Source organism: Leopardus geoffroyi, chromosome A1 (assembly GCF_018350155.1).
Source record: "Leopardus geoffroyi isolate Oge1 chromosome A1, O.geoffroyi_Oge1_pat1.0, whole genome shotgun sequence".
In the NCBI taxonomy this organism is placed as follows: domain Eukaryota; kingdom Metazoa; phylum Chordata; class Mammalia; order Carnivora; family Felidae; genus Leopardus; species Leopardus geoffroyi.
In genome coordinates this window covers 190,443,776-190,471,119 of record NC_059326.1, presented here as the reverse complement: position 1 = coordinate 190,471,119, position 27,344 = coordinate 190,443,776, and the positions used below count along the sequence as shown (strand labels likewise).

The 27,344-nt window shown below is 41.4% G+C and overlaps 1 protein-coding gene across 1 annotated transcript in view; it reads left to right on the top strand.

Annotated features, from left to right (window-relative positions):
• Positions 1-27,120, top strand: part of ITK (IL2 inducible T cell kinase) — a 58,483-nt gene extending 31,363 nt beyond the window's left edge. Inside the window, exons 7-17 of the mRNA XM_045503677.1 lie at positions 2,503-2,568; positions 6,838-6,892; positions 14,159-14,241; positions 15,079-15,212; positions 15,627-15,701; positions 16,277-16,448; positions 16,829-17,045; positions 18,210-18,274; positions 18,365-18,483; positions 22,164-22,321; positions 25,004-27,120. Coding sequence (XP_045359633.1) covers positions 2,503-2,568; positions 6,838-6,892; positions 14,159-14,241; positions 15,079-15,212; positions 15,627-15,701; positions 16,277-16,448; positions 16,829-17,045; positions 18,210-18,274; positions 18,365-18,483; positions 22,164-22,321; positions 25,004-25,075 — 1,216 coding nt within the window. The 3' untranslated portion in view covers positions 25,076-27,120. The remainder of the gene's footprint in view (positions 1-2,502; positions 2,569-6,837; positions 6,893-14,158; positions 14,242-15,078; positions 15,213-15,626; positions 15,702-16,276; positions 16,449-16,828; positions 17,046-18,209; positions 18,275-18,364; positions 18,484-22,163; positions 22,322-25,003) is intronic.
• Positions 27,121-27,344: the final 224 nt, after the last annotated feature.

Here is a 27,344-nt window from a genome sequence, read left to right as displayed (position 1 = left end):
TCAATTTTGATAGATAATTCCCTCAGAAAGGTCGCCAAACTTACATTGCCACTACCCACCAATAAGGTGTGGGAGTGTCAACACTGGGTATCACTAACCTTAAAAAAGAAAAAAAAAAAAAAAAAAGCTAATCTGATGAGTTCAAAAAGAGGCACACAAATATCTTTAGGGTTAAGGCTTTACTGTTTACATGCACCAAAACTTTCTTTGTCAAAGCGCCTTCTCTTTAAGTATCCTCTTTGATGCCACTGCAGGGGGAGTGAGGAAGGGGTGTCAAATATAGTTAGCTCAAGAACTGCGATGTGCCCTGGGAGACAGTGTTGCTTGCTAGCTGGAAAGAGACCCCAAAACACCTCATGTGGAACCTCCCTCTCTAGCTGACTTATGTAGGCCAGTGAGGCCCGGCCACAATACCTTCTCTTTGCCTATTATAAAGAGGCTCATATCAGAAACAGGTTTAAGACAGTCCGTTTCTACAGACACTAGAGGAATTTACTCAGAAATTCACTCCCTCAATCAACTGGCATTTATTTAGCACACCTGATGTGCCAGGAAATTTCTTCTCCTAGGTTGCATTTCCCCAAATGACAGCTTACCCTTTGCTCAGTGGCCTTTGGAAATGCTCGGCTCTGCACTTCAAAGGCCATCAAAGAGGACACCCTAGAGTCTAACTGGTGTTTTGGGAATTTCCCCAGTGTACTTTGTAATAGTGCAGTATAGTGGAAAGTACACAAGATCGGGAGACAGAAGACTTGGACTTCAGTATCAGCCGGTCTTGCTGTATGTCTTTGGAAAAGGCGCTTAACCTCTGTGGATCCATTTCCTTCTGTGTAAAATGCAGACGATAATGTCAGCTCTGTCTATCTCACACTGCTGAGGAAATCAATGAGATGATAAACGCGAAAGGTGCTTTGCAAATTCTACATCCACATCCAAGTGAAGAGAATTACCATTTGGGATACTATTAGCACATAATATTATGTGGCTGGCATATTAGAACACAGTTATTCTATTTCAAAGCAAAAATGGTATTTGACCTATTCATATAATTGTAAACATATGGTGTGGCAAAACCAGACATAATTAAGAGGGATTTGAAAAGATAGATAGAAGAGAAATAGCAAGTTTTAGAATGACTTGACTTCCATCAATTGGCCCAGACTGCCTTGAGCACCACATTAAGGATGATTCTGAAGCTGGATGTTCAATTCTCCGAAGGAAGCATGCCACGATTGACTAGCAGTGTCAGCCATGGGCACAAGATATGAGATAATCATCCCATATTTGACATCCCTGTTCTTGATATCTTCACTCCCCAAAACGATTCTGTGAAATAGATTACACATTCCCCAGTAAACATAATCACTAAATTGAAAAATGCCTTTGTTATACAAAAATTAAAATATTTTATGAAGTAAAGAGCAAGAAACTCTTAGGCATCTTTTTATAGACTGTCAGACTCTAGAGGAATTTTATGTGCAACCTAGGTCCCTCATTGCACACTTAGGGAGCCAGAGGCCCAGAGAGTGGAAGAAACATTGTTTTCACCTTGTAGCATTAAATGCAATAATATATGTGAAATTATTTTGAAAAATACAAAGTTATGCACAAATGTAAAGTATTTTGAGGTGCCGATTGGTCTCTTTATCCACCGTGTCTTTGTTTATGCACAAATATGTATTCCTGCTCAAAAGAAAGTCCCACCTCCAAATCCAGCGTGACTTTATTCTTTTTTCTCGTGTTTTACCATTTGTGTCTGAAGGAGTTGAATTAACAAAAAAAAAACATTAGGGAGTCCTTGAATTAAAAGCTTATGATGCTGAGTGGCAGTATCTTTTGGGACCTGTGGTTGGAAAATGATTTTTTATATTTTAATTATTTTGGTTTCCTGACTATACATAATTGAAGCACTAAAGTGGAAAAAATACTGACTATCACACCCCCCCCCCAAAAAAAATGTTTCCTTAGAGAAAATAGAGACCTTTTTCCATCAGAGGAAATTTCACAATGAGGAGAACAACAAACATCTTTTTAAGTAAAATAGCCACTTTTTATTTACTATTGTTCAGGGGAGCCTGTGTGGCTCAGTCCATGAAGCATCTGCCTTTGGCTTAGGTCATGATTTTGAGGTTTGTGAGTTCGAGTCCCACATCAGTCTCTGTGCTGGCAGCTCAGAGCCTGGAGCTTGCTTCGTATTCTGTGTCTCCCTCTCTCTCTCTGCCTCTCTCCTGCTCATGCTCTCTCTCTCTCCTTCAAAAATAAACATAAAAAAATTTTATTATGATTCATATTTTAATGGTGAAATTTATTGCCTTTGACAGATAGCAAATTGTTGGTTTTTTTAGCCATTCTTTTATTCTAAAACTTTAAATTGCCTTATGAATGTCAAATAATGCAAGAATCCCCTACCTTAAAAGACTTTTAGTGGATTGAATAACCTATAAAATGGAGAAGTGAAGATTAGTCCTATAATGGTCTAAACACTAATTTCCCTCTTAACAGGCATGAAGGATATGTACCAAGCAGTTATCTGGTGGAAAAGTCTCCAAATAGCCTGGAAACCTATGAGTAAGATATTTCATTTGTTTTCTAAAAACATGGTACTAAAGTCCTCCTTAGATTAGGAGTAAATTACTAGTTGATTGTAAAAGTACCAGGATTTTTTTCCTTGTTGTACTTTGATCCCTAAATACACAGTAGAGGAACACTCTAAATAGGAGAAGGGGAAGATATGTGCACTCACCTCCCCTTTTATCAAAGAGATGATTCTAAGATACCTATGAAGATTGTGGTGAAAGGAAAAGATTCTTCCAGGAATCTTGGTCTTACTTAAGGAGAAAAAAAATACTATGAAGACTGGATCAAATACAAACTTACTTAAAACATGCTCTAAGACAATACTTCCAATACCAAAATAACAGACAAATGGGTATTAAATATCTGCTTAGCTTGTATTGTTTATTTCAAGCCGTTGTTTATAGAAGGGTTCATATGGATATAATTTTAACAGAACTACTTGACATTTAATAAAACCCAATTGTAGTGGATACCACGTATGTATATTCCCTTGCTCAGCTGCTGAAAGGCCCAGAAGCAACAGCACCACAGCAACATTGTGTTCACAGATCTTCCTTTCTAACTAACACTGCCCACTAAAATGGAGTTCTTGGAAAAATGGCTGGGGATTCAGAGTTGATGCAGGGAAAGAACAGGATGAACTTGGAACACCTTGCACCCAAAAGTAAAGAATTATTGCCCCCCCACCAAATATTTTCATCGTGTGGATGTGTCAAGTGGGCACAGAAGTCAGCTTAAAATTGTTCCTTCTGCACAAATCTGAGACAATTTGAGTATCAAAATAAATAATGACAGTAATAGATTATAATCCATCGATAAAATAAGAATCAATAACAGATAGCTTGATAGGTAAATAAATAAACAAATAAATAAATAGAATGCCAGCTAATGAATGTTCAAGGTAAGATCACGTTTAAAAATCACCATTTGTAACTCAAAGTATCAACTAATTCAGGCAAGAATCATCAATGAATATCACAACTAGGGAGGCGAAAGTTTGATACTTACATAGTTTCAAAGTATGTTCTCACAAATCACTCATCAGCAATAAAGTGGGAATAGCTGGTAGGCCCTCATTTTAACCAAGTGATCAAAGTTCACATCAACAACAGGGCAAACAGACATCCCGGGTCTCCTGATGTGATGTACTAAGAAGAACACAACATCACTTCTGTGACATTCCCACCCAAACATGCCTAATTTGAATTTCATCACGAAGAAATAAGAGACAACTCCAAATTGCAAGATATTCTACAAAATAACTGGCCTGTGCTCTTAAAAAATGTTAATATCATAAAAGACACAAAAGGCTGAGAAATTGGTTCATATTGAAGGAGCCTAAGGAGATGAGTGCTGACTAATGCACTAGTAATCCTGGATTGGATCTTGAGTAATTAAAAAAAAAAAATGATAGAGACAAAATGTATCATTGGAACATCCAGTGAGATTCGAATAGAGTCTGAAATAAGGTAACAGTAGTGTGCCAATGTTAAATTTCCTGATTTAGGCAATTGTACTATGTTCATATACGCATATATTCCACATCTTAGAAATAAATACATACTGAAGTCTTTGTAAAGTTTATTCTCAAGTGGCTCAGAAAAAATATATATCTATTCAGAGGGAATGGTAAAGCAAATATGGAAAATGTCAATATTAGTTCATCTGGGTCAAGTGTATAGGGAGTTCTTTTATAGTATTTTTATAGCTTTTCTATACATTTGAAATCATGTAAAAATAAAAAAAAATGTTGAAGTCCTCACTAAATGTATGATACCAGGATTGAAGAACATTAGCTAATGAAGACTTCTATTAACACATTTGGGCTCTTATTAGTTCATATGTGGTCAAGTTATGTGTTGCTGAAATTCTAATAGACTCTGCAATGAAGAGTGGTCATTTTCTGAAGAGTCTCTCAACCTGAGACTGATTTTGATCAAGTATGTGTTAGTAGCCCCTCTCTCAGCCAACAGAAGAGTCATCAGTTCCAAGAACACTTGAGCTGCAATGAAGCGTATATGAAATATGCCTAAATAAAATTCTTTCAATTTTTTTATAGTCAATGCCTTTAGGACAAAATAGGTATTCATTTCAAATGATCACTGGGCTGGAAAGTTTTGTTTGTTTTTTGCTTTTAATCAGAATCTCATCCTTTATGATAGAGGGGGCAAACTCAAAATTCCAACAGAGTATAAAGCAATAGGGAATGGTGGAACCCAGGGGAAATAAAAAGGTGTATTCCTCCTCCTGAAGGTATTTTAAGTCATTAAAAAAAAAAAAAAAACAAACCCTATACTATACAAACAAAACAGTCTGTGAGACCTATTTATTCTATATACTATCAGTTTGCATTTTCAGATTATGGAATTGCAGCTAGGGAATAAAATGACTCCCAAACATCCAGTCATTTAGAAGTATATATCTGTGTATATTTAAAATACCCTGTATGAGGGTGTTGTATGGAAACCAATTTGACAATAAATTTCATATTAGAAAACAAATAAATAAATAAATAAATAAATAAATATTCTGTCTTCCTGAACAAAAAAGTTCAAATGATCTCAAAAAAATAAAAATAAATAAAAATAAAACACCCAGTATGATAGTTTTTTATCCTTGCACTTAATATTGTCTACTTTCAGGGGATATCTGTGTAAGAACTCAAAAATGTAACATCTGGGAACATAATCATGGGCTGTGAAATCCATTGATTGGCTTCAGGTTTCCTGCCCTGACTTGAGGGCATGACCTTGGGCAAGTTTCCTCACCAGGCTGGATCTCAGATCCCTTTTCCTTAAAATGAAGGGTCAGACAGATGAAGGAGGCACTCTTGCTGCCCTTCCCTCCCGGTGCCTGAACTCAGGGTTGACATCCCTTTTAGATAGTGACACACTTACCTACTGAGCTCAGGTGCACATCTTTAGGCAGCTGTGATGAGCTGATCAGAGCTTGCACAAGAGATGAAGCCTATTTGCCATCCCTCAACTAGTTAAGTTACAAGAGCTGATGTATAAAATCAGCTGATGTATAAAATACCATATGATACTCAAAAGCTCAGGTAGGGGAGCCTGGGTGTCTCAGTGGGTTAAGCATCCCACTTTTCATTTCAGCTTAGGTCATGATCTCACAGTCATGAGATGGAACCTTGTGTCAAGCCCCACATCAAGCCCCACATCCATGCTGGGCACGGACCCTGCTCGAGATTCTCTCTCTCCCTCTTCCTCTGCCCCTCCCCCGTTTGCTCACATGCACATGTGCACACATGTGCTCTCTCTCACTGTATTTAAAAAAAAAGGCTCAGATGGGTCCACTAATTCCCATATTCTGACTACTTTTTATGTTTTAAATTTTTTAAATGTTTATTTATTTATTTTGAGAGAGAGAGAGAGCAGAGGAGGAGGGGAGAGAGAGGGAGAGAGAAAATCCCAAGCAGGCTCCATGCTATCGGCGCAAAGTCCAATGTAGGTTTAGATCTCACAAATGGTGAGATCATGACCTGAGCTGAAATCACCAACTGAGCCACTCAGGTGCCCCTGTGGCTACTTTCTAGTAGACAACAAGTTTGGTGAGTGGTGTTCCTTCCCATCTAAAAGTTCTCTCCTCTGAAATTTATACTATTCAAAATTGATTGTTAACTGATGACCATTCTATTTCCTCTTATCTCATAAATGGCCAGAGAGGCCAGGATGTGGCTCAAGTATTAACAGCAAAATTCAAAAACTTCATCCCTAAAAATCGTTCATATTCTTTTTACCACTTTTAAGTTTTTTTCACCAGACTCCAAAATTATAAAAGTAATTACTTTGCAGAAGATTTTGAAAATAGATCTAAAAGAGGAAAATATTACAATTATTTTACAAGGCTAAACTTTCAAATTTGTACTCAATTGTTATAGTTGTCCTAGCATCATCCTACTTATAACCATCCACTAACTTATGAAATAGAGGAGATAAAGTTTTTATAAAACTTTCTTATGGAAAATTTCCAACATGCATAAAAATAGAATAATATAATGGACCTCCATTATATCCAAAACCCAGCTTCAAAAATTATCTCTATTTTACCAATTCTAATTCATTTGTTCCCTTCCAGTTAAACATTTTATTACCCTGATATGGTGCATACCTTTGTTTTTAAGTTTGAATGCAGTGGTACAAATAGAAAATGACCAAATCATTTTCTAGAATTAATTATCTTTTACAAGTAAATAATTTTTTAAAAGTTAAGTGTCATTGACATATGACTTTTTCCTGCTTTCAGGTGGTACAATAAGAGCATCAGCCGAGACAAAGCTGAAAAACTTCTTTTGGACACAGTAAGTCTCCTTGACCTGCCTTTGACTTAAAATAAAATGAATTGTGCTTTTTTTTTTTTCAGCCATACTATGGTTTATGCCAATGTAGTAAGTTGATATATTAGATTAACAGTGATTTTCATGTTCAGTGAAAATATTCTGGGGATTTATAGAAACTAGCATACAACAGGATAAGAACCCCATGGAGGGTCTCATGTCTTGGTATTGACATGCAACTGTCATGACAAATATAGTGGCCTTTCTGTCTGTGATGGGGAGCCATGGGGCTAGTTTTCCTTGCCTGCTTCTCTGGCTAGGTCAGGGGTGGCAGTGACTTACATGCTACTTGGTTGGGCTGTAGCCCAGGAGAAACACATCACTTGTTTTAATTTATTTTTATGCATCAGTTCTTAAGAGCCATGCAGTGTGGATAGCAGGACTGATCTTGCCCAAGGATGTCAGAATCAAGGGAGCAAGAGATGAGAAGAGAGAAAGCATGGTGTGGTGGGAAAAGCAAATGTCCTAATCGCTGTTCTGTCACCAACACAGTCTGTGGCTTTGGGGATGTTTCTTCCTCCTGGGTCTTAGTTTCTCAATGAGTACAAGACGAGAGTTGGACTAAATCAGCAATGAGTTAGCCAGGATTCATACTGTCACCCTTTGCTCCTGATCTTATGTGACGCTGTTGATCACAGTCCATGGCTTTGAGATCCTTGTCAACACAGTGCTCTAGGCAGCTGCCATCAGTTGATTGGCACTCAAGGTGAACCCTCTCTTCCTGGACCAGGAGGCCATTTGTTACTCTGTGCCAGTGCCTCTCAAATACCCGTGTTGATGGATCACTTTTTGCGGTTGTTTTTCAATTTCCAATTTGTCACAGGCTTATATTGTGTAAAATAAATAAAAATGAACTACTAGAAAAAAATAAAGAAGCAAGGACACAAAACCTGCAAGTTTAATTTTTTATTAGTCTTTGATTTATTAGACACAAAATTAGTCTGAGTGCTGTAAAAAATGTCTAACCGCTTTCTCTCAATTTCCCTTTCTGTCTGGTGGTGGGCCAGCAAAAATCTGCCAACTGGCACCCAACTGCAGACCACACTTTGAGTAGCACTTAAAACTGCACATTTATAGCTCTTTCAGAGAAACCAAATGTATGGAAGTATTGAGAAAAAAGTCTTCCACAGAGCAATCAATTAATTTACCAACATATATGCCTAAAGCAGTGGTTCTCGGGCCTGTCTGCACATTAGAATCACATGGGAAACATTTTTTTTAAATACCAATGCCCAAGCCCCACACCAGATGGATTAAATCAGAATATCTAGTTGGTAGGATCTAAGCATTAATAATTCAGAGAAAAATCTCTCCAGACGAGTCTAATATTCAGACATTAATGACCCGTGCCCAACACTAGTCTTACCGATGAGACCAGCAAACTGTAGGTATGTGTTGTTGGAAGCATTAGTTTCCCTGTGCCAAAATGTCAACCCTATCCCTGCCATTGCACCTTATTTTCTAGTTTGTGTTTGAAGGTTTTCCTATCTGTAAGAAATTTAAATTAAACTGCAAATCTCTCCTGCATGGGATGAAGGTGGGGTGACCAACTCATCCTGGTTGGTCCTGGGACTATCCCAGTTTTAAAACTGAGAGTCCTGTGCCCAGAAATCCCAGCCTCCCCTCAGTCCTGGACAAACTGGGACAGCTGGTTACCCAAACTGGTAGCCACTATTTGCCCAGTTAGTGATGAGACTTAGAGAAGGAGACCTGGGAAGGTGCCAGGAAGGGAATGAAAGTCTGTGATGGGAAGGTGGAGGGTTAATAAATATTGCTAAAGATTAATTTAAAGGCATGCAGCTTATTATTGGCATGCAATTTACTTTTGTAGAAGGGGAAACTGGTGACAGATTGATTCATTCCATCAAAGGCAAAAATAGAATTTCTGTAAGAGGAAAAGGGGAGGGGAGAAGGAAAAACCCATCGTCATACTGGGGAGCAGTGAACTTCATCTTCTTCGGGTAAGTTGCCGATTAGCAAGCTGCTAGCAAAGAGGACAAGGTGAGATGTTCTGCCCTTGGGCAGCTTGCTCTCATCAAAGAGAGCAAGTTCAGTTGTTTACGGATTTCTCAAAAGACTCTGTGTGCTTACCAGTGAGGGACACAACAGACAGCCTGCACTATGTCATCTGTCTCCGTTAGCAGCCCTCTCAGCTTCAGCGTGTGTGCACCATTTCCTTTATTAGGATATCTGGCTATAAACTCAAGTACCTTACCATTTTGCTGAGCACAGGACTAAGCACTTAGGGGTGTTTGAGATAGGATCTTTGACCTCAACAAGCTTTAGGCTGTACTGAAAAAGAAGGCAAACTGAAGAGTCAGAGGACAATCCAAGATAAACTATGAGCATGAGGCAGGCTGGCAGTGGCCTCAGAGTTCAGAGACAACTCTGAAGAGTCAGATCTCATGGGGGGAAAGAGGAATCGATCTGAGTCATTACTGGACCCTGCTTTCTCCTTGGTTCCACATCAACTCTGCACTTTATGATTTCCTGTGGTCCCCAGTAGACCACGCATTAGAACCACTGGGAAACTTAAAAATCCAGAATCCCAGGCCCCCACCCAGACCTACAGAATCAGAATCTCCAGAGTCAGTTCCTGGGAATCCGTATTGTTTTCTAGCCGAACTTATGATGCGTATGCAGCGGGCTCAGCTCCTACTTCAGCCAAGCTATGTTACTGGATAACATAGCAAAACCTGACCGATAAGAACTAATTGAAAGGATTGCAAAATTAATTAAAAACCTGAATTATATGGAGTTTAAACAAGTGCAGTTTTGTTATTTTCAATCACACATTGGTTAATGAAGTGTTACCCATGGAGTCCTTGAAACAGCCCGCATTTAATGACAAGCTGAAGAGGTTTCCTGTTCGACAGCAGTTCCTTGGAGACACTTAAATACATTTTGCTTTCTGGGGCAGTTGAAACATTCCTGCGTGCTAATATTCTGAACTACTTTACCAAATCCTCTTTGCCTTCTTAGGTAATATAAGGGCAAACATCAGCGGGTCCCTGTATTGTCGGCTGCTTGAAACAATAGCAGAATTGTTTCGTGGGTGTGTTTAGTATCTCTGTTATCTAACAAGTGTAGGACCCTTAAGAGATGGATTGATAGATTTTTATCAACTAGAGCTCCTAATGTACTGCCCCATCCACAGTTCTCCACTAGAATAGAAAGGCTTTATCTTGTTCCCGCTGCACCTAGAAACCCAAACTGTATTTATGACAAAGTAGTTACTCAACAAATATGTGTTGAATGAATAAATACATTAAATGCTTAAAAAATGTTTTTAAATTAACAACTATGCTTAAAGAGAAACTGGCTGATCAAGAGCATCACTGGGGGTTCTTTATAGAAATACAGAGTCCAAACTCCAGGCCTCACCAACCAGAACCTCTAGAGGTGGCACCCAGGTGATTCTGGAAGTTACCCAAGTTTAGGAACTACAGAAAAGCATTTCCTACACAGTCCTATCCATTCATCAGATAACACCTTCTCTAAGAAGCTTCTCATGCTTTCCATCTCCCTGGCCGTGGAACGTGATCGTCTGTCCTTTGAACCTTTCTGGTGCAATGTCATTACTTCTCCAGTGGCACTGTTCTCACTCTCTCTTGGGCCTCAGCAGTTTATCTTCTGTCTTAACCCATTTAGTTAGAGAGTAAATTCCTCGCAAGCAGGGATTTCATGGCTTACAGCATCGCACACGTGTGTTGGAGGAATTAATACCTCCAACAGATAGAATACCATAGCATATGACAACAATGGCTAATGATAGCCCTAATAGTCATTGTTCTGGTATATTCCAGGAACGGCTCTATACACTTTAATTCTCCCCACAACCTTACAAAGGGAATCTTACAGATGAGGAAACCGGAGCTCATACATTTAAACAGGAAACAGCTGGAATTCACAGAATTATAGACTGGTAGAGTAAGAATTCCCTTTGAAGAACATCTGTGTTACAAAAGAGTAAACTGAGGCCACATTCAGAGTGTGAATCAGCGGCATAGTTCTGGACTAGAGGAGGGGTGCGTCTTCACACATATACATGCACACACACACACACACACCCAGTTAACAAGAGAATATATGAGCTAAGTTCTATTCTCCCATCCCATAATTCCCATCCATATATTTCACCATCTCCATGGCTTTTTCCCCTATTGTTGCCTCTTTGAAAATTAGTAAAAGGTAAACTGAAACCTTAAAAATGCCCCAAGGGAACAAGGGCCCCTCTTCTGGCTAAACTGTACAAGTCAGTGCCCCCTTTGCATGATGGTGATATGAACAAAGACCCTTTACAGTGTTCTCAGTGGTTGTGACTTCCTCTGAGCCTTTTGCAGGAAGTAAGTGGTAAGGCACATGCTGGATGCCTCATTTTCCTCAGAACTCTAGACTGCCTCAGCCCCAGATGAGAGTTTCCTGTCGCCCTCACTGAATGCCACCTAGAGCAAGTATGATGGGGGAAGAGCTCTGAACCTCCCCTGCTTAGCCGAGCTGCCTGCAAACATTACCTCCCCTTTTTCTCACATCTGTGGATTACTCTTGTTCACAGCTGGGCCCCACTCTGATTACGGTTTTGTTTTGTTTTAAAAAAATAATGGCTTCTTTGGGAGAATAAGAACAACAGCAAAACAGTACTAATTAAATAGGAGAGATGTTCACGTTCCCCTCTTCACAGACATTTGATAAACGTCTGGGGGTTTTTTGGTCTGTTTCTTCCCCTTTTAGAGTAAGATACGCAGATAAAATCTTCCTCTGCTGAAGTTTTGTTCCTTCCTGCCTTGAGTTTAACCCATCCCATTCTAATGAGGCAAGAGCAAAAGCTTCATTATTTGATAAAGGGGGAAATCTCTGAAGATAAGCTATGATACATGTAATGCGTGGACGAATATCACAAACGTGATATTGATCAAAAGAAGCCAGACACGGGTGCACCATTCACAGTAGCCGTAAGGTGGACACAGCCCAAATGTCCATCCATTGATGAACAGGTAAACAAAATGTGATATATCCGTACGATGGGATATTATTCAGCCATAAAAAGGAATGGAGGACTGATACATGCTACAACTTGGATAAATCTTGGAAAACAATATGCTACCTGTAAGGAGCCAGGCACAAAAGACCACATATTATATTATTTCATTTACATGAAAGGCCTAGAGCAGGCAAATCTATGGAAACAGAAAGCATATTAGTGTGGCCAGGGTGCAAATAGAAGTATATTTTGAGAGTAATGAAAATGTTCTAAAATTGGATTGTAGTGATGGTGACACAACCCTGTAAATTTACTAAATATCATTGGATTGTACACTTGAAACGGGAGAATGTCATGGTATGTAAATTGTGCCTCAAAAGCTATTTTTATTTATTTATTTATTTATTTATAAAAGCTCTTTTATTTATTTTATCTTATTTTTTATTTGAGAGAGAGAGAGAGAGAGAGCAGGAGAGAGAGGCTGAGGGAAAGAGAGAGAATCTTAAGCAGGCTCCACACTCAGTTTTACTACTGTTTAAAGATAGAGACTACTCATCAGGATATTACAAATAGGAGCTACATGTTCAGCTAAGTCAGTGGAGCCCAAACCTGCAAGTCGGTAAGAATTGCACAGCAGGGGCCTTTGGGTGGCTCAGTCATGTAAATGTCCGACTCTTGATTTTAGCTCAAGTCATGATCTCCTGGTTCATGGGATCGATCCCTGCATCAGGCTTGGTGCTGACAGTGTGGAGCCTGCCTGGGATTCTCTCACTCCCTCTCTCCGCCCTTCCCACCCTCCTTCAAAATAAACAAACTTTTTTTTTTTTTTTTTTTTTTTTTTTTTTTTTTTTTTTTTTTTAAGAATCACAAGGCAAGCTTCTAAAAAGTTCACGAACCAGGTTGCCAGTCCTGGTGATTCAAAGGTCATATGCATGGGGTGAAGCACGGTTAGGTGTTTGTTGTTTTGTTTTGTCTTGTTCTGTGCTTCAGATTCTTCAGGTGATTGTGATAATCAACAAAGTTTGGGACATAGGAGTATACTCATAGGGAATGAGGCCAGATCAGTAGTTCTCAACCGGGGTGATTTTGTCCCCCAGGGACAACTTGGCAGTGTCTGACATCCAGTTGATAGAAGCCAGGGATGCTGCTAAACATCCCATAATGCTGAGATTCTAGGGTTCAAACAGTTAGCATGGCCATCTGTGTGTATTGCTTTCACGGTGTGTAGACAATCCACTTTGGGGATGGAGGGGCTTGCATCGTTCTAAATCGTACATACTGTGCTCCATATGCTACCAGTCTATGTGGCTCACACATGAGGCTCATGTGTTTCTCTGGCCTTCACTTGTGGCCCTCTCTATGTTGAAGTTAAGTAACTCATAGTAGTAGCTTTTGCAAATATTACCAGCACGCATTTACAGCTGGGCAGGAACACAGCATTAGACGTGATGTACTCTAAACAGAGTTCAGATTGTAACGTTTCCACCAGGAACGAATAAATTGGCATATCCATTTGCTTGTGCTTGATTCATTAGCACCGGCAAAACTGTCAAAGGGAGTGAAGAGCACAGTCTTGGGGCTTTTCCTTCTCTCCACTTCCCTCATGCAACAGGAACTTCATGTTTTTTTCTCCTTTTGCCCTGCAGCAAAATCAGCACTCTAGAAAGGGCCTGATAAATACGTTCCCATGAAGAAACTGGCAAAGCTTCCAGGTCAGAAAGCTTTGTGCCCTTGGAGGGGAATGGAGAAGTGGTTTCTAACATTTGTTGCGCAGAGGTACCCTGGAGCAGCAGAATGAGCATGGCCTTTGCTCACATGCCACGTGCAAGGTTCAAATCCCAGGTCCACCGCGTACTAGTTGCAGATGGTGGGAAAGTCACGGAAGCTCTGTGGCACTCAGTGTCCTCATCAGTAAATTGAGGATGTGACATCTAGACTGCAGTGTTGTGGTGAGGGTTGGACAATATCTGGTATGAGGCTGGTACATGGTGAGCTCCAAAAGGGCAGCCTTGCATTTATCTGTCTTCATGCACTGCTTATGTCATCACCAGAAGTCTCTGATCCATGGTAGGACCTTAAGAAATACCTGTTGCTTGAGCAGGTGAAATACTAGCCATTATTGCTGAAATTCTGCTCTGTGCAAAGCTGGCCTATAGTATTTTCTCCTTTCACAGACAAGAAAGTAGAGCTGGACGCAGGAGCCGGGTTTCCTGGGATCACTAACCTTCTGTATTTTCTAACCATTCCAGGCCAAAGAAGGAGCCTTCATGGTACGAGATTCCAGGACTCCAGGAACTTACACCGTGTCTGTTTTCACTAAAGCCGTTGTAAGGTACGGTGCTAACTCAGCTCACTAAAGTGGGGAGAGATAGTCCTGAGGTGGGTGAGCAATAGGCCACACACAGCACCGTCAGACAGGGCAAGAGCTAGAGGGGTGGCTCGAAACAGTGTGCTTTTGCTGATCCCTCTGAGAAAATCAAGACCAGGGAGATTAAGGACATCGCTGAAGTCATTTTCCTGGAGAGTGACAGAGCTGGGTCCAGACGCCACTGTCTCTCCTAAATTAGCATCCCTGCATGCAGAGCTCTAAAGAAATAAAATACTTGACTCTGCATTTGATGTGTTTATCATTTAACCCACAGCTAACAAAGAAGATACTTTCAGCCAGAAGCGAGAAGATACGTATTTAGTTCTGGCTCTGCTAACAAAGCTACCTACCATTTACTGAGTCCTTACCATGTGTCTGAACCCTACAGACTGTTTCTGATCCTAATCAGCTCTGAAGGCAGGTATTACTATGCTCCTTTCCATCGAAGAAACCGAGGCTCAGACAGCTGATGGTGCCTCTCTGAGACAATGGAGCTCAAGTGGCCATGTTCCAGCCGGCTGACTGCAAGACCCTCATGCTGTCTGTCCTGCTCCATACCTCTGTTTCCTCCTCTGTAAAAAAAATATCTAAGAGCCAATCCAGGTCTCAAATTCTATTGTAATTAAAAAATAAGTAACAACAAAGCAGTTTGGCAATAAGCAAAGTCCAGTAAGAATTAATATCTGCCATCCTTCTGAGAAGGTAAAAAACAAAGCTCATACGAAGCTGATACCAGTAGACATTTTTGTGTCTAAACATTGCTTCTTAATAATCACTGCATTTATGCTTCTTTTGTTTAAGTGAGAACAACCCCTGTATCAAGCATTATCACATCAAGGAAACTAATGATAACCCCAAGCGATATTATGTGGCTGAAAAGTATGTGTTTGATTCCATCCCTCTCCTCATCAATTACCACCAACACAATGGAGGAGGTAAGTTCTAAAGGACAAGGCCAGGGCAGGGGCAGTGGGGGGGAGGGGGGAGTCACTCACTAGGGAACTTGGGAAAAAAAATGACAAATTCCCAGCCAGGTTTCTTCATCTCAGGCAAACTGACCATAAATAATAACTAAATCTACAAATAGAAAAGAATGCCGAATATTTGATCATATTGCATGTTTTCCACTAGCAAATTCTGTTGTTAGACTCATGGGATTTCACCACCTGCCCATCTGTTTTTATGACTCTTGTTGGAGGGAGTGTGATATCAGTGATTGGGTGTTGGGATTTGTTTTCCAGAATAAAAATAACTTTTGCATTGGGTTATTTTTTTTTCCTGGTGGTTTAATTTGAACAGTTGCTATAGTAAAGCTCTAACTGCCACCTTTCACTTTTTAATCAACCCAGGTCTGGTCACTCGACTCCGGTATCCAGTTTGTTCCTGGAGGCAGAAAGCCCCAGTCACAGCAGGACTGAGATATGGTGAGCAGTGCGTTCAGGACTGTCATATCACATCCCTAAAGGTCTGGGGCAAATTCTGAATGGGCTTTCCATGTACGTAATTCTTCCCCAGACTTAAAAATGACCATTTGGGGTGCCTGGGTGGCTCAGTCAGTTGAGCGGCCAACTTTGGATGAGATCAACTTAGGATGAGATCATGACCTGAGGCGAAGTCGGACGCTTAACCAACTGAGCCACTCAGGTGCCCCAACAATAAAACATTTTCAATCAGGTAGAAAAAAATAGTTGAGGCGTTGCAAGAACCCTTTCGTTTACTTTCTTTGAGATCTTGATTAATGCCATTTTCCTTCCTCTTTCCATGTAATCTCTCCCCACAAACATTTTCCGTGGTTTTAAATGCATATCCTATGTTATTATTAGCGAGGTGGAAATAACTTTAAGATCTAAGTTCTAAGTCTAAAGCTTATACTATTTGCCATCTTTAGGTTATATTATCAAGAAGATAACATTCTATCTAGGGCTATTAGTCTCCTTGTAGCCCTATACCTCATATCTACTCCTTGCCAACCCTGGAAAACTCTCTTTCTCTCTTCTAGGGAAATGGGTGATTGATCCCTCAGAGCTCACTTTTGTACAGGAAATTGGCAGTGGGCAGTTTGGGTTGGTGCATCTTGGCTACTGGCTCAACAAGGACAAGGTGGCCATCAAAACCATTCAAGAAGGGGCTATGTCGGAAGAGGACTTCATAGAGGAGGCTGAAGTCATGATGTGAGTGGCCAAAACAAGAGTACACAAAGATGTCTTCGGGATGACGTTCTGTGTTGTGTTCTTTAAATACCATTTTGCCGCCATGTTATGCCATTTTGCTGCTCAAATCTAGCAATGGTTTCCAATGGCATGGAGACTAAAATCAAACTCTTCACCATGGTCTATATAGCCTGTCATGGTCTTCCTCTGTCCACTGCCCAGTCTCATCTCCTACCCATCTCTCCACTGGTCCATGATGTGCCAGCCACACTGACCACCATTTGTCCTCACACACACCATTTGACTGCTCACCATCCTTCAGGTCATTTTTGTTTAGGGGACGGAGTGTGTTTGGGGGAGACTGACTTTAGACCATCTCACCCCTTGCCTTTTTCCTCCAGGAAACTCTCTCACCCCAAACTGGTGCAGCTGTATGGGGTATGCCTAGAGCAGGCCCCCATCTGCCTGGTGTTTGAGTTCATGGAGCACGGCTGCCTGTCGGATTACCTGCGCAACCAGCGAGGACTCTTTGCTGCAGAAACCCTGCTGGGCATGTGCCTGGACGTGTGTGAGGGCATGGCCTACCTGGAAGAGGCATGTGTCATCCACAGAGACCTGGTAAGAGGATGCGGGGCAAACAACTATAGGTTCAGGATGAAGGGGTGTGTCCCCCTGAAACGTACAGCTACCCAGACTGGGAATAAATTGATAAATAACAAGTCACAGACCATCTTCCTTCCCCTCTCAATTTCTACCCACTTGGGGATGCCCTAGTAGGACTCAGATCTGGGCTCTCATCCCAGCCCTGCTTCTAACTTGTACCCTCTGAGTCTGAGTTTACATTCTTCCAGAATGAAACATATAGCCTCTCCTTCATAACCTCTCTGTGCCTCAGTTTCCTCTTGGTAAAATTCTCAAACTATTATCCAAGGATCTACCACAATCACATTGGGGTGATGCTAAAACCATCCTCAGAATCTCTGGGGGTTGGAGCTCAGAAATATTCATTTTAACATATCCCCCTTGGGATTTGTAGGCACGTTTAAAATTTGAAAAAAAGAAAAAATAATAAAATAAAATTTGTAAAGAGAATGGAGTCTTTCATCACTAAGTGCAAAATTCTGTGATACTAATTAGAGACTAGGGACTCTCCTTATTGAGGAATAGTTTAAAGAGGATTAGCAACCTCAAAACATTCTTATTTTAGTCAAATGGGTGACAGTTTCTTCATTACCGTCCCTAATGTTAACATTTCCTATTGCATCAGATTGCATTAGAACACATAATAAGGGGCGCCTGGGTGGCGCAGTCAGTTAAGCGTCCGACTTCAGCCAGGTCACGATCTCGCGGTCCGTGAGTTCGAGCCCCGCATCAGGCTCTGGGCTGATGGCTCAGAGCCTGGAGCCTGTTTCCGATTCTGTGTCTCCCTCTCTCTCTGCCCCTCCCCCGTTCATGCTCTGTCTCTCTCTGTCCCAAAAATAAATAAACGTTGAAAAAAAAAATGTTAAAAAAAAAAAAAAAAAAGAACACATAATAAAACCAACACATATCGTTGGTTAAACACCACCATGGGTTTCTCTTCTAATTAATATCCCAGGAATAAAACTAAAAGACCAAACTTACTCATCCTGATAAGGGATCTTACACATTTAACTTTTTAGCTAACTCCTGTAAGGTGCTAGGGAAGCTTAATTAGCGTCTGTAAAGCTCCTGAGTGCCCTTGTATACTGCTTATCCACCAACCGTTTTCCTTTCTCTTTTGTTTGCCTGTCTCCATTCCAGGCTGCCAGAAATTGTTTAGTGGGAGAAAACCAAGTCATCAAGGTGTCCGACTTTGGGATGACAAGGTAATACGGGGACGTGGTGCCAGCAAAGTCTCAGGAACGAGACCCAGGCCCCCAGAACATTCAGACATTCTTTCTCCACTCTCTACCCAGGTTCGTCCTTGATGATCAGTACACCAGTTCCACAGGCACCAAGTTCCCAGTGAAGTGGGCATCCCCGGAAGTCTTCTCCTTCAGTCGCTATAGCAGCAAGTCAGATGTGTGGTCATTTGGTGAGTGTCCCTCTGTCCCCACACCCACAGGATCCAGGACTGCCAGCCAGATGTTTTACTTGTCAGATCCAGGCAACTGTACTTGCCCAGGACTCTGGGTGATGAGGGCATCCCACTGACCGTCTGTGTGTGATAACAGCTCTGAAAAGTATGAAGGAGCCTCATTGTTGCATTTGGTCTTAGAGATCTTTGAAATGGGGGGTGAAATGAGAACGGAAATGTGAGTTCCGGTGACAGCTTCTGTGAGATCAAAAGCTGGAGGAGTGAGGAGACTGGAATATGAGTTCCTTGAAGACCAGGACCATATTTTGTTCAAAATTATATTTTCACACTTAACCCTCAATAAATATTTTACTCATTTATTCAACAACAATTTATTGAACATCTACTATAAGCCGGGGCTAATCTAGGTACTCACAATGCAGTGGTGCCTGTATACGAAAGACTCCTATTCTCTTGGAGGTAAATTTTAGAGAGAGACAGATAACAGTCATGTAAACAAGCTAATAGTTATGTATGTAAGACAAAGTCACATAGTAATAAATGCTATGAATAAAACAAAACAGTAATGGGATAGAAACTGACTAGGATGGAGGGTCTGTTTTAAACTTTTTTTTAATGTTTACTTATTTTTGAGAGAGAAAGCACAAGCAGGAGAGGGGCAGAGAGAGAGGAAGACAGAATCCCAAGCAGGCTCTGCGCTGTCAGCACAAAGCCCAACATGGGGCTCAAACCCATGAACTGTGAGATTATGAGCCGAGCCAAAGTCGGATGCTCACCCTCCTGAGCCACCCAGGCAAGAGGGTGAGTTTAAATACCATAGTCTGGGAAGGCGTCTCCAAGGAAATGACCCTTGAGCACAGATCTGAATGATGAGAGAGAACCATCTCCATTTGGAGATCCAGGGATCTTCATTGCTTTACAAAAAACAGCAATTATAGAAATGTGGTGTGTCCAAAGGAAAGAGAGGTGCTGTCTTACTGAGAGAAGAGTAGACAACGAACTTGGCAGTCCACGATAAGGGATCAGAATTCCTGATAAGTGTAAATGGGCATGAATGAAAGGCCAGAATGAATGATGTCGGTATGGCAGAAAGTACTAAATATTCTTGCTGGTTTTGTCATATTATCCTAAGCCATAGTTTGTGTGTACTAAACTATGCACAACTGTACACAAACTATACACAAACTACTAACCTATACGCAAAAACATACCGGACAATCTCTTTGATTTGGATTATAAGGGTTATAGTTTGGAAAGAAATGAGTTGGAGTTTGATTTTGCCATTGTGCATGAAGGGAATGTTTGCCAAGTGTATTGACCTAGAGTACCAGGGAGAAACTGACTAATTAAATCTCTTAAGAGAACTAGTTTTGAAGTCTTCCCAGCATTTTTCCCAGTTCCAACAATCAAGTGGTTTGTTAATTTTTGGTTCTTCTGAACTGTTCCTTAAAACAGCTTCCCTGTTCAACAGCCTAGCTAAGACTTTGTTATTCAAATTTAAGTTATAGAACGAACTTGGAAGAAATAAAACTGCACCAGAGCCATCGCAGAAGATTCTTTTTTCCCCAAGTATCTCTACAATGGGGAAAGGTATGGCCGATGTGTAGCCACTATGAGGGATGCAGCTGGTCACGCCGCACCGAGCCACACGTTTGTAGCCATGGCTGCTTTGTCACATCCACCAGCCAACTCTGCATGAGGCCTTTTCTGCCATAGGTTGTCAGTTGTGAATTTTCTGTTGCATCTTATAATTAGAAGGTTGCGCTTCGGTCCATGCCTGCCTGAGATGTGCCCCCTTAGTATCCAAAACCGAGCCTGCTTGATAGAAGCAGGGTGGAGAGGGTAGATCACAGGAGCGGCAAGCCTGAGAGACAGAAACCTGGGTGGACTGAGAACTTGATGCCTGCCTCAAGACCATTGAGATTTGTTACGCATTTTAATGCTTTTGCCCTAATTAGCCGTGCTATTTTAAGCAAGTCAAGTAAGCTCTTTGGGCCTTCCTCAGTTTCCAATCAATGCATTGCAAGGTTGGCATGAAAGCAATTGTTTTCAAATGAGCTTCCAGCAGCAGGCCTCGATTTTCCAAAGAAATCTCACTAGAAATTCTGGTATCTTAAGGAGCTACACAGTCTTATTCACAGTCAGGTTCCAAATTTCCAGAACTCCTGAGATGCCTCTTTAGACCCCTTAGAAATCCTGATCCAGAGGTCTGGGCTGGGGGCCCAGGATCTGCCATTTGAACAAACTTCTGAGGTGATTTTTATTCAGACGTCTTGGGAATCATACTTGGGAAAACTCTGCCCTAAGAATCTCTGAAATATGCTCTGAAAACCAAGGAAAGTGGTTATTTGCAAGCTCTCTTCCCATTCTGACATCCCATGAATATATTGGTACATAATAAAACTGGGTGGGACATTTCTTCTGAAAACAGAAGAGGAAAGGGTTTAAATCAGAGGTCAAAAATGGACAACTTGGAGATATTTTTTGTTCTGTCTACACAGTATTTTACTCTTTTTTTTCTTGGTGTTTATTTTGCGAGAGAAAGAGAGAGCATGAGCAGGGGAGGAGCAGAGACAGAGAGGGAGAGACAGAGAATCCCAAGAAGGCTACATGCTGTCAGTGCACGCCCTGATGTGGGGCTCGATCCCACAAACTGTGAGATCATGACCTGAGCCTAAATCAAGAGTTGGATGCCTAACCGTCTAAGCAACTAGGCACCCTCACAGTATTTTAAAAAATCAAATTGTATTTCTATTTTAAAACTCTCAGGTGCCTGGGTGGGTCAGTCGGTTAAGCGGCCGACTTCAGCTCAGGTCACGATCTCGCGGTCCGTGAGTTCGAGCCCTGCGTCGGGCTCTGTGCTGACAGTTCAGAGCCTGGAGCCTGTTCCAGATTCTGTGTCTCCCTCTCTCTGACCCTCCCCTGTTCATGCTCTGTCTCTCCCTGTCTCAAAAATAAATAAGATGTTAAAAAATTTTATTTTAGGGGCGCCTGGGTGGCGCAGTCGGTTGGGCGTCCGACTTCAGCCAGGTCACGATCTCGCCGTCTGTGAGTTCGAGCCCCGCGTCGGGCTCTGGGCTGATGGCTCAGAGCCTGGAGCCTGTTTCCGATTCTGTGTCTCCCTCTCTCTCTGCCCCTCCCCCGTTCATGCTCTGTCTCTCTCTGTTCCAAAAATAAATAAACGTTGAAAAAAAAAATTAAAAAAAAAAAATTTATTTTAAAACTCTCAATTTATGACTTCTTTTTAAAAACACAGAAAATGCTGCAATACTGAGCCCTCATCCCCATGTGCCCTATGTTGGCTGGAGCTAAATCACAACCGTCATCTGAAGACAGAATTTGACCCTCAGTTCTCTACAGTCTGTCCTAGTCCCCATTCCAGCACATCTCACCCACTCCATTCATTTACATGATGTGTAACATTTCAGTTTGCATCCCCTGCAACTTTTAGTAGTAACATTTGAGTTAGCTATAACAAAGGGCTAAGCTTGAAATTTCTTCATCACTAGAAAGACCCGGAAATCTCCGTTCTTTAGAAATACAGCTCAGGTGGCTTGCTATTGTACTTCCTGAAGGTAGGGACTTGAACCTTAATGTCAAGGAAATTGCAATTTCTAGATGTACATTTGGTTGCTGTTTGTGAACTGTAGCTGTGCTGCACTCCCCGTTTCTTGTAGGTGTGCTGATGTGGGAAGTCTTCAGTGAAGGCAAAATCCCGTATGAAAACCGAAGCAACTCAGAGGTGGTGGAAGATATCTCTACTGGATTTCGCTTATACAAGCCCCGGCTGGCCTCCTCAAATATCTACCAGATCATGAATCATTGCTGGAAAGAGGTCAGTAAAGGAAGCGGTTTCCCCCTGCCTCATCATCGACAACGTTAGGGTCTGTCACATTCTCTAGAGAAAGGGAGCCTCTTAGAGGATAAGAAGCAGGTAAGGCTGAAGTAGAGTAGCAAGAAAGTGGGTTGGAGTGTCTACTAACTAAAGAGGTTGCCCATCCCTCAAAGAGCTGACAGTGACCTGAAATATTATTTGATCTGCAGTATAATTTCACAAGCCAAAACACTGTTAGAGAGGAAGACGGGGTCAAACCTGTGCCAATATGCCAATTTTCTGAGAAAAGACATCCATAACATCATAAAACCATCAAGTACACATGAAGTTAGCTTGTAAATTGGTGAGCAGAAGTTCACATGTGCTGTGCAAATATTAAAATGACTTAATTAGGGGGCCCCTGGGTGACTCAGTTGGTTGAGTGTCCGACTTCAACTCAGGTTATGATCTCGTGGTTCATGAGTTCAAGCCCCACGTGGGCTCGTTGCTGTCAGCACAGACCCCACTTCAGGTCCTCTGCCCCCCTCTCTCTGCCCCTCCCCCACTTGTGCTCTCTCTCTCTCTCCCTCTCTCAAAAATAAATAAAACATGTAAAATAAAATAAAATAAAATAAAATAAAGTGACTTAATTCAAGTTCATTTTATTTGTTCAACAATTTAGGCTGAAAAACCAATTACTCTGCACCCTCCCAGATGCCTCAGTTATCCCATGCTTGGGTTGCAGGCTATATCTTAAACCACGTCAGCATGAGTCTTAGATGTCCTTTGGATGAGTTAGAAAATTTTAAAGTTCAATGACAATTGAAAGCTGCTGAACAGAGAACTAACACAAATTCAGATTGTTGAAGAATAATAAGGTGGAATTAAGAAAGTATAGGGTACTTAGACTTTGTCCTAGCTTTGCCACTCCTTAGTCATTAATCTTGGGCAATTCTCTGAACCTCCTTTTTCTTACTCATAAGAGAATTAAATAATGCTTGATCTGTAAGCTCACAGAGGCTTTGTATTCAGAAACAAACAATGAAGACATAAAGAAAGGAGCAAAACAAATCCAGTCCAACTTCACGAGAATTAAATGCTGTAATAATTATGATAGCTGAAATTTACTTAGCACTTTTTTCTTTTTTTGACTCTTTTATTGATTTTTAAGCTAATAGACTTTATTGTTTAGAAGTTTTCGATTTACAGGAAAAAATGAGCAAATAGTACAGAGAGTTTCCATACACCTCCCCCCCCATTAGTAACATTTTGCGTTAGTGTGGTACATTTGTTACGATTAATCAGCCACTACTTATACATTAAAGATCATGGTTTGCATTAAGATTCATTCTTTGTACTGTATAGTTCTAGGAGTTTTGACAAATATACAATATTATATATCTACCATTATAGTATCATACAGAATAGTTTCACTGCCTTCAAATCCAGTGGGCTTTCATCTATTTATCCATTCCTTTCTTCTGTCCAAACCCCTGGCAACTATTGATTTTACTGACCAAGTTTCACCTTTCCCAGAATGTCATATAGTTGAAGTCATATAATGTGTAGCCTTTTCAGACTGGTTTCATTCACTTAGCAATACGCATTTGTTGATTATTCCATGTCTTTTCTTGGCTTGATAGCTCACTTCCTTTTGTCACTGAATAATATTCCATCGGATGGATGTACCACAGTTTGGCTATCCATTCACCTACTGAAGGATATCTTGATTGCTTGCAGTTTGGGCAATTGTGAATAAAGCTACTATAAATATCTGTGTGAAGGTTTTTGTATGAACATAAATTTTCAGCTCCATTGGGTAACTATCTAGCAGTATAATCACTGGATCATATGATACCACTACATTTAGCTTTGTAAGAAACTGCCAGACTCTCTTCCAAAGTGGTTGTACCATTGTGCAATCCCTCCAGCAATGAGAATTCCTTTTGTTCCATATCCTCACCAGGATTTAATATTATCAGGTGTTTTTTATTTTAACCATTCTAATAGCTATATAGTGGTATATCATTGTTTTGGTTTGCAGTTTCCTGATGATATACGATGTTGAGCATCTTTTCACATGCTTCTTTGCCATCTGTATCTCTTCTTTAATGAGATGTCTGTTGACATCTTTTGCCCATTTTTAAAAAATTTTTAATGTTTATTAATTTTTGAGAGACAGAGCGTGAGCAGGGGAGGAGCAGAGAGAGAGGGAGACACAGAATGTGAAGCAGGCTCCAGGCTCTGAGCTGTCAGCACAGAGCCCAATGCGGGGCTCGAACTCACAAGCTGTGAGATCATGAGAGTGGAAGTTGGACGCTTAACTGACTAAGACACCCAGGTTCCCCAATGGTGCATTTTTCATACATGATTTTATTTAATTCTCACAACAGTCTTAAGAGATAGATACTATTATTATCCCCATTTTACGGACAACAAAACTGAAGTTCAAACAAGTTAAGTAACTTGCTCAATGTCACACAGCTAATGAAAGGAACAGTTTAGATTCAAAAGCAGGTAGTATGATTCCTGAATACCTGCTGTTAACAACTGAGACACGATAGCTTCAAATAAAATAAATACGGAAACACATTTGAAAATCAGCAGCACATTTTCAAATTCACATTTGAGTTCCGGTTTGCTTTGGAATTAACTATGACACACAAGTACGAGGAACTCAGAGTTCTTTTTTTCCCCTTCTAGAAACCAGAAGACCGGCCACCTTTCTGCAGACTCTTGAGTCAACTGGCTGAAATTGCAGAATCAGGACTTTAGCAGAGACTCAGCGCCAGGCCACGGGCTGCAGATCCTGAATGGGGGAAGCAGATTCTCCATTCATAGAGCATTAAAAGCTGCCACCAGCCGAGGACTCCCCAGAGGCAGCCGGCCTGTGGCGCCGGTCCCTGAGCTGCCACGGAGGCAGCACCCTGGCAGGGGCTGGCACCCAGCCGCAGGCAGGAGGCTCAGCCGCTGAACTGGGAGTGAAGCCAGAGCAGCCGCGATGTCTCTACCCTCCTTCCAGCCTCTTGTGTGTGGTGCACGAACCTCAATCTGACAGCTTTCAGGCAACGTTTCTTGCACTTCTTAGAGAAAAGGAGAGATGGGGTAGGACTGTGGATTATTATTTTTATTATTTCAAACATGAAATATAAAGTTTATGGTCAAGGGTTTATGAGATCTAAAGCTTATGGTCAAGGGATTTTTACTTGACCTGACAACACAGAATCCCAGGATACGGGGCAAGAGAAATGAGGAGTGTGACTCTTTTTCAAGGAGAACCGGCGAACTAATTAAGGTCAGGAGGTGTAAACTCAGCCGCCGTGATGTCGTCAGCCGCAGCTTCCTGCCGTAGAGGATGATGGAACTAATGCTCACATCTGAGGCCGGATAATCTAGAAGCAGCTTAATGCATGCTACTCATCCAGCACAGTGCCACTTTCCTCCTTGAAGGGACACGATGGACTGGGGTGAACGATTTCTATCTCATGGCTGGGGCTGGCGTCTGGACAGAAAGAGGGCATCAAATGATGGAGAACCAAATGGTACAGAGAAAGGCCTTGGGCTGTTAGTACTCCAACACCCACCTTTAGTACCAAGCTGGGCAGGTCACTGTGCCTTCCCTTCCGCACAGAATGCTTCTGCAGGCATCTTGGGAGAAGATGTTTCTTCTGAACCCTGACTCCCACTGAGGACTCCACCACCAATTTTTCTGGCCTCTAGGATTAGTCCCCTCTGCACTGTTCCACCCTCATCAGCAGAGGGCAGCATTGTGTCGGGCAGTGTGGTCTTGCAGAGAAATCCAAGTTTGTTTAGGCCCTAGAGGTTTGCAACTTCAAGGTTGAGGCTTCCCGCCTCCTGAAAGTCTCTGAGAGGAACGAGGGGTCTATTCTTGCTCAAACCATCTGGATAGAAACAGGCACTGAGTAGGGTGCTTTCAAGGCGCACAAGGCAGCCTGCTGTTGATTGAGCACTGAAATCTGCACGGTGAGCATGTACTGAGCTACAAGCCTTATCTGCAGAATTTCATTTCATCCTGAGTTCACACCAACCCCATGAGAAACTATTCTTATTCCCATTTTACAGATAATCGACCTGAGGCTTTAAAAAGCCAAGACACCTCCCCAAAGTGACAGAGCTAAGAAGTGTAGAGGCTACATCTGTCTGACACCAGTGCAGTTTCTTTATTTCTATTCAGCACTGTCTCCTACTGATGATGAAAGGGGTTGCAGAGAAGGAGATAAATATAGCTGGGGGAAAGACCTAGAAAGCCATTAAAGAAGTCAACACAGAATGATATTTCTCCCACGTAGACCACTATGGTTGGCCATGTAAACCTCCAAGTTGGAATAGGATCTTCTTTTTCCTCATCTGTAGCTTCACCTTTGTTAGAATTAATGACTTTGGAGTTGCTCAATTAATTAACCCTTTGATTCACCCACCCCTCCAGAGTCATGTTGCAGGAAGCCATTTATAAATGAGCTTCAAAACAGCTTTGAAAGATGCTCCTGCGGGTGTATAAATGCTTCCTTTAATCATCATCTCAACTTTGAGTCAGCTGCACTCTTCTTGGACATTTTGTGTTCACTGATGTAAGAGAGAGTTCGTTTTCCTACAGCATTCAGATGAAACTTGTAGAGAGATTATTGGGTAGTGTAGTCATTCACTCTTCTGTGTGATATTTTGACCAGCTAGAGATGCAGATGCATAGCTTTTAACTGTAACTATTGGGTTTTTTTTTAAATTTCTTTATGTTTATTTTTGAGAGAGAGACAGTGTGAGCGGGGAAGGGGCAGAAAGAGAAGGAGACGCAGAATCTGAAGCAGGCTTCAGGCTCTGAGCTGTCAGCACAGAGCCCGATATGGGGCTCGAACTCATGGACTGTGAGATCGTGACCTGAGCCAAAGTCGGACACTCAACCGACTGAGCCACCCAGGCGCCCCTCAACTATAATTATTGTGAAACTGGTTGCCTCAAGATAAAACTCTATCATTCAGAAGATGACCTTACTCAACATATTCAAAATCATCTCTGTTTACTTTTTGGC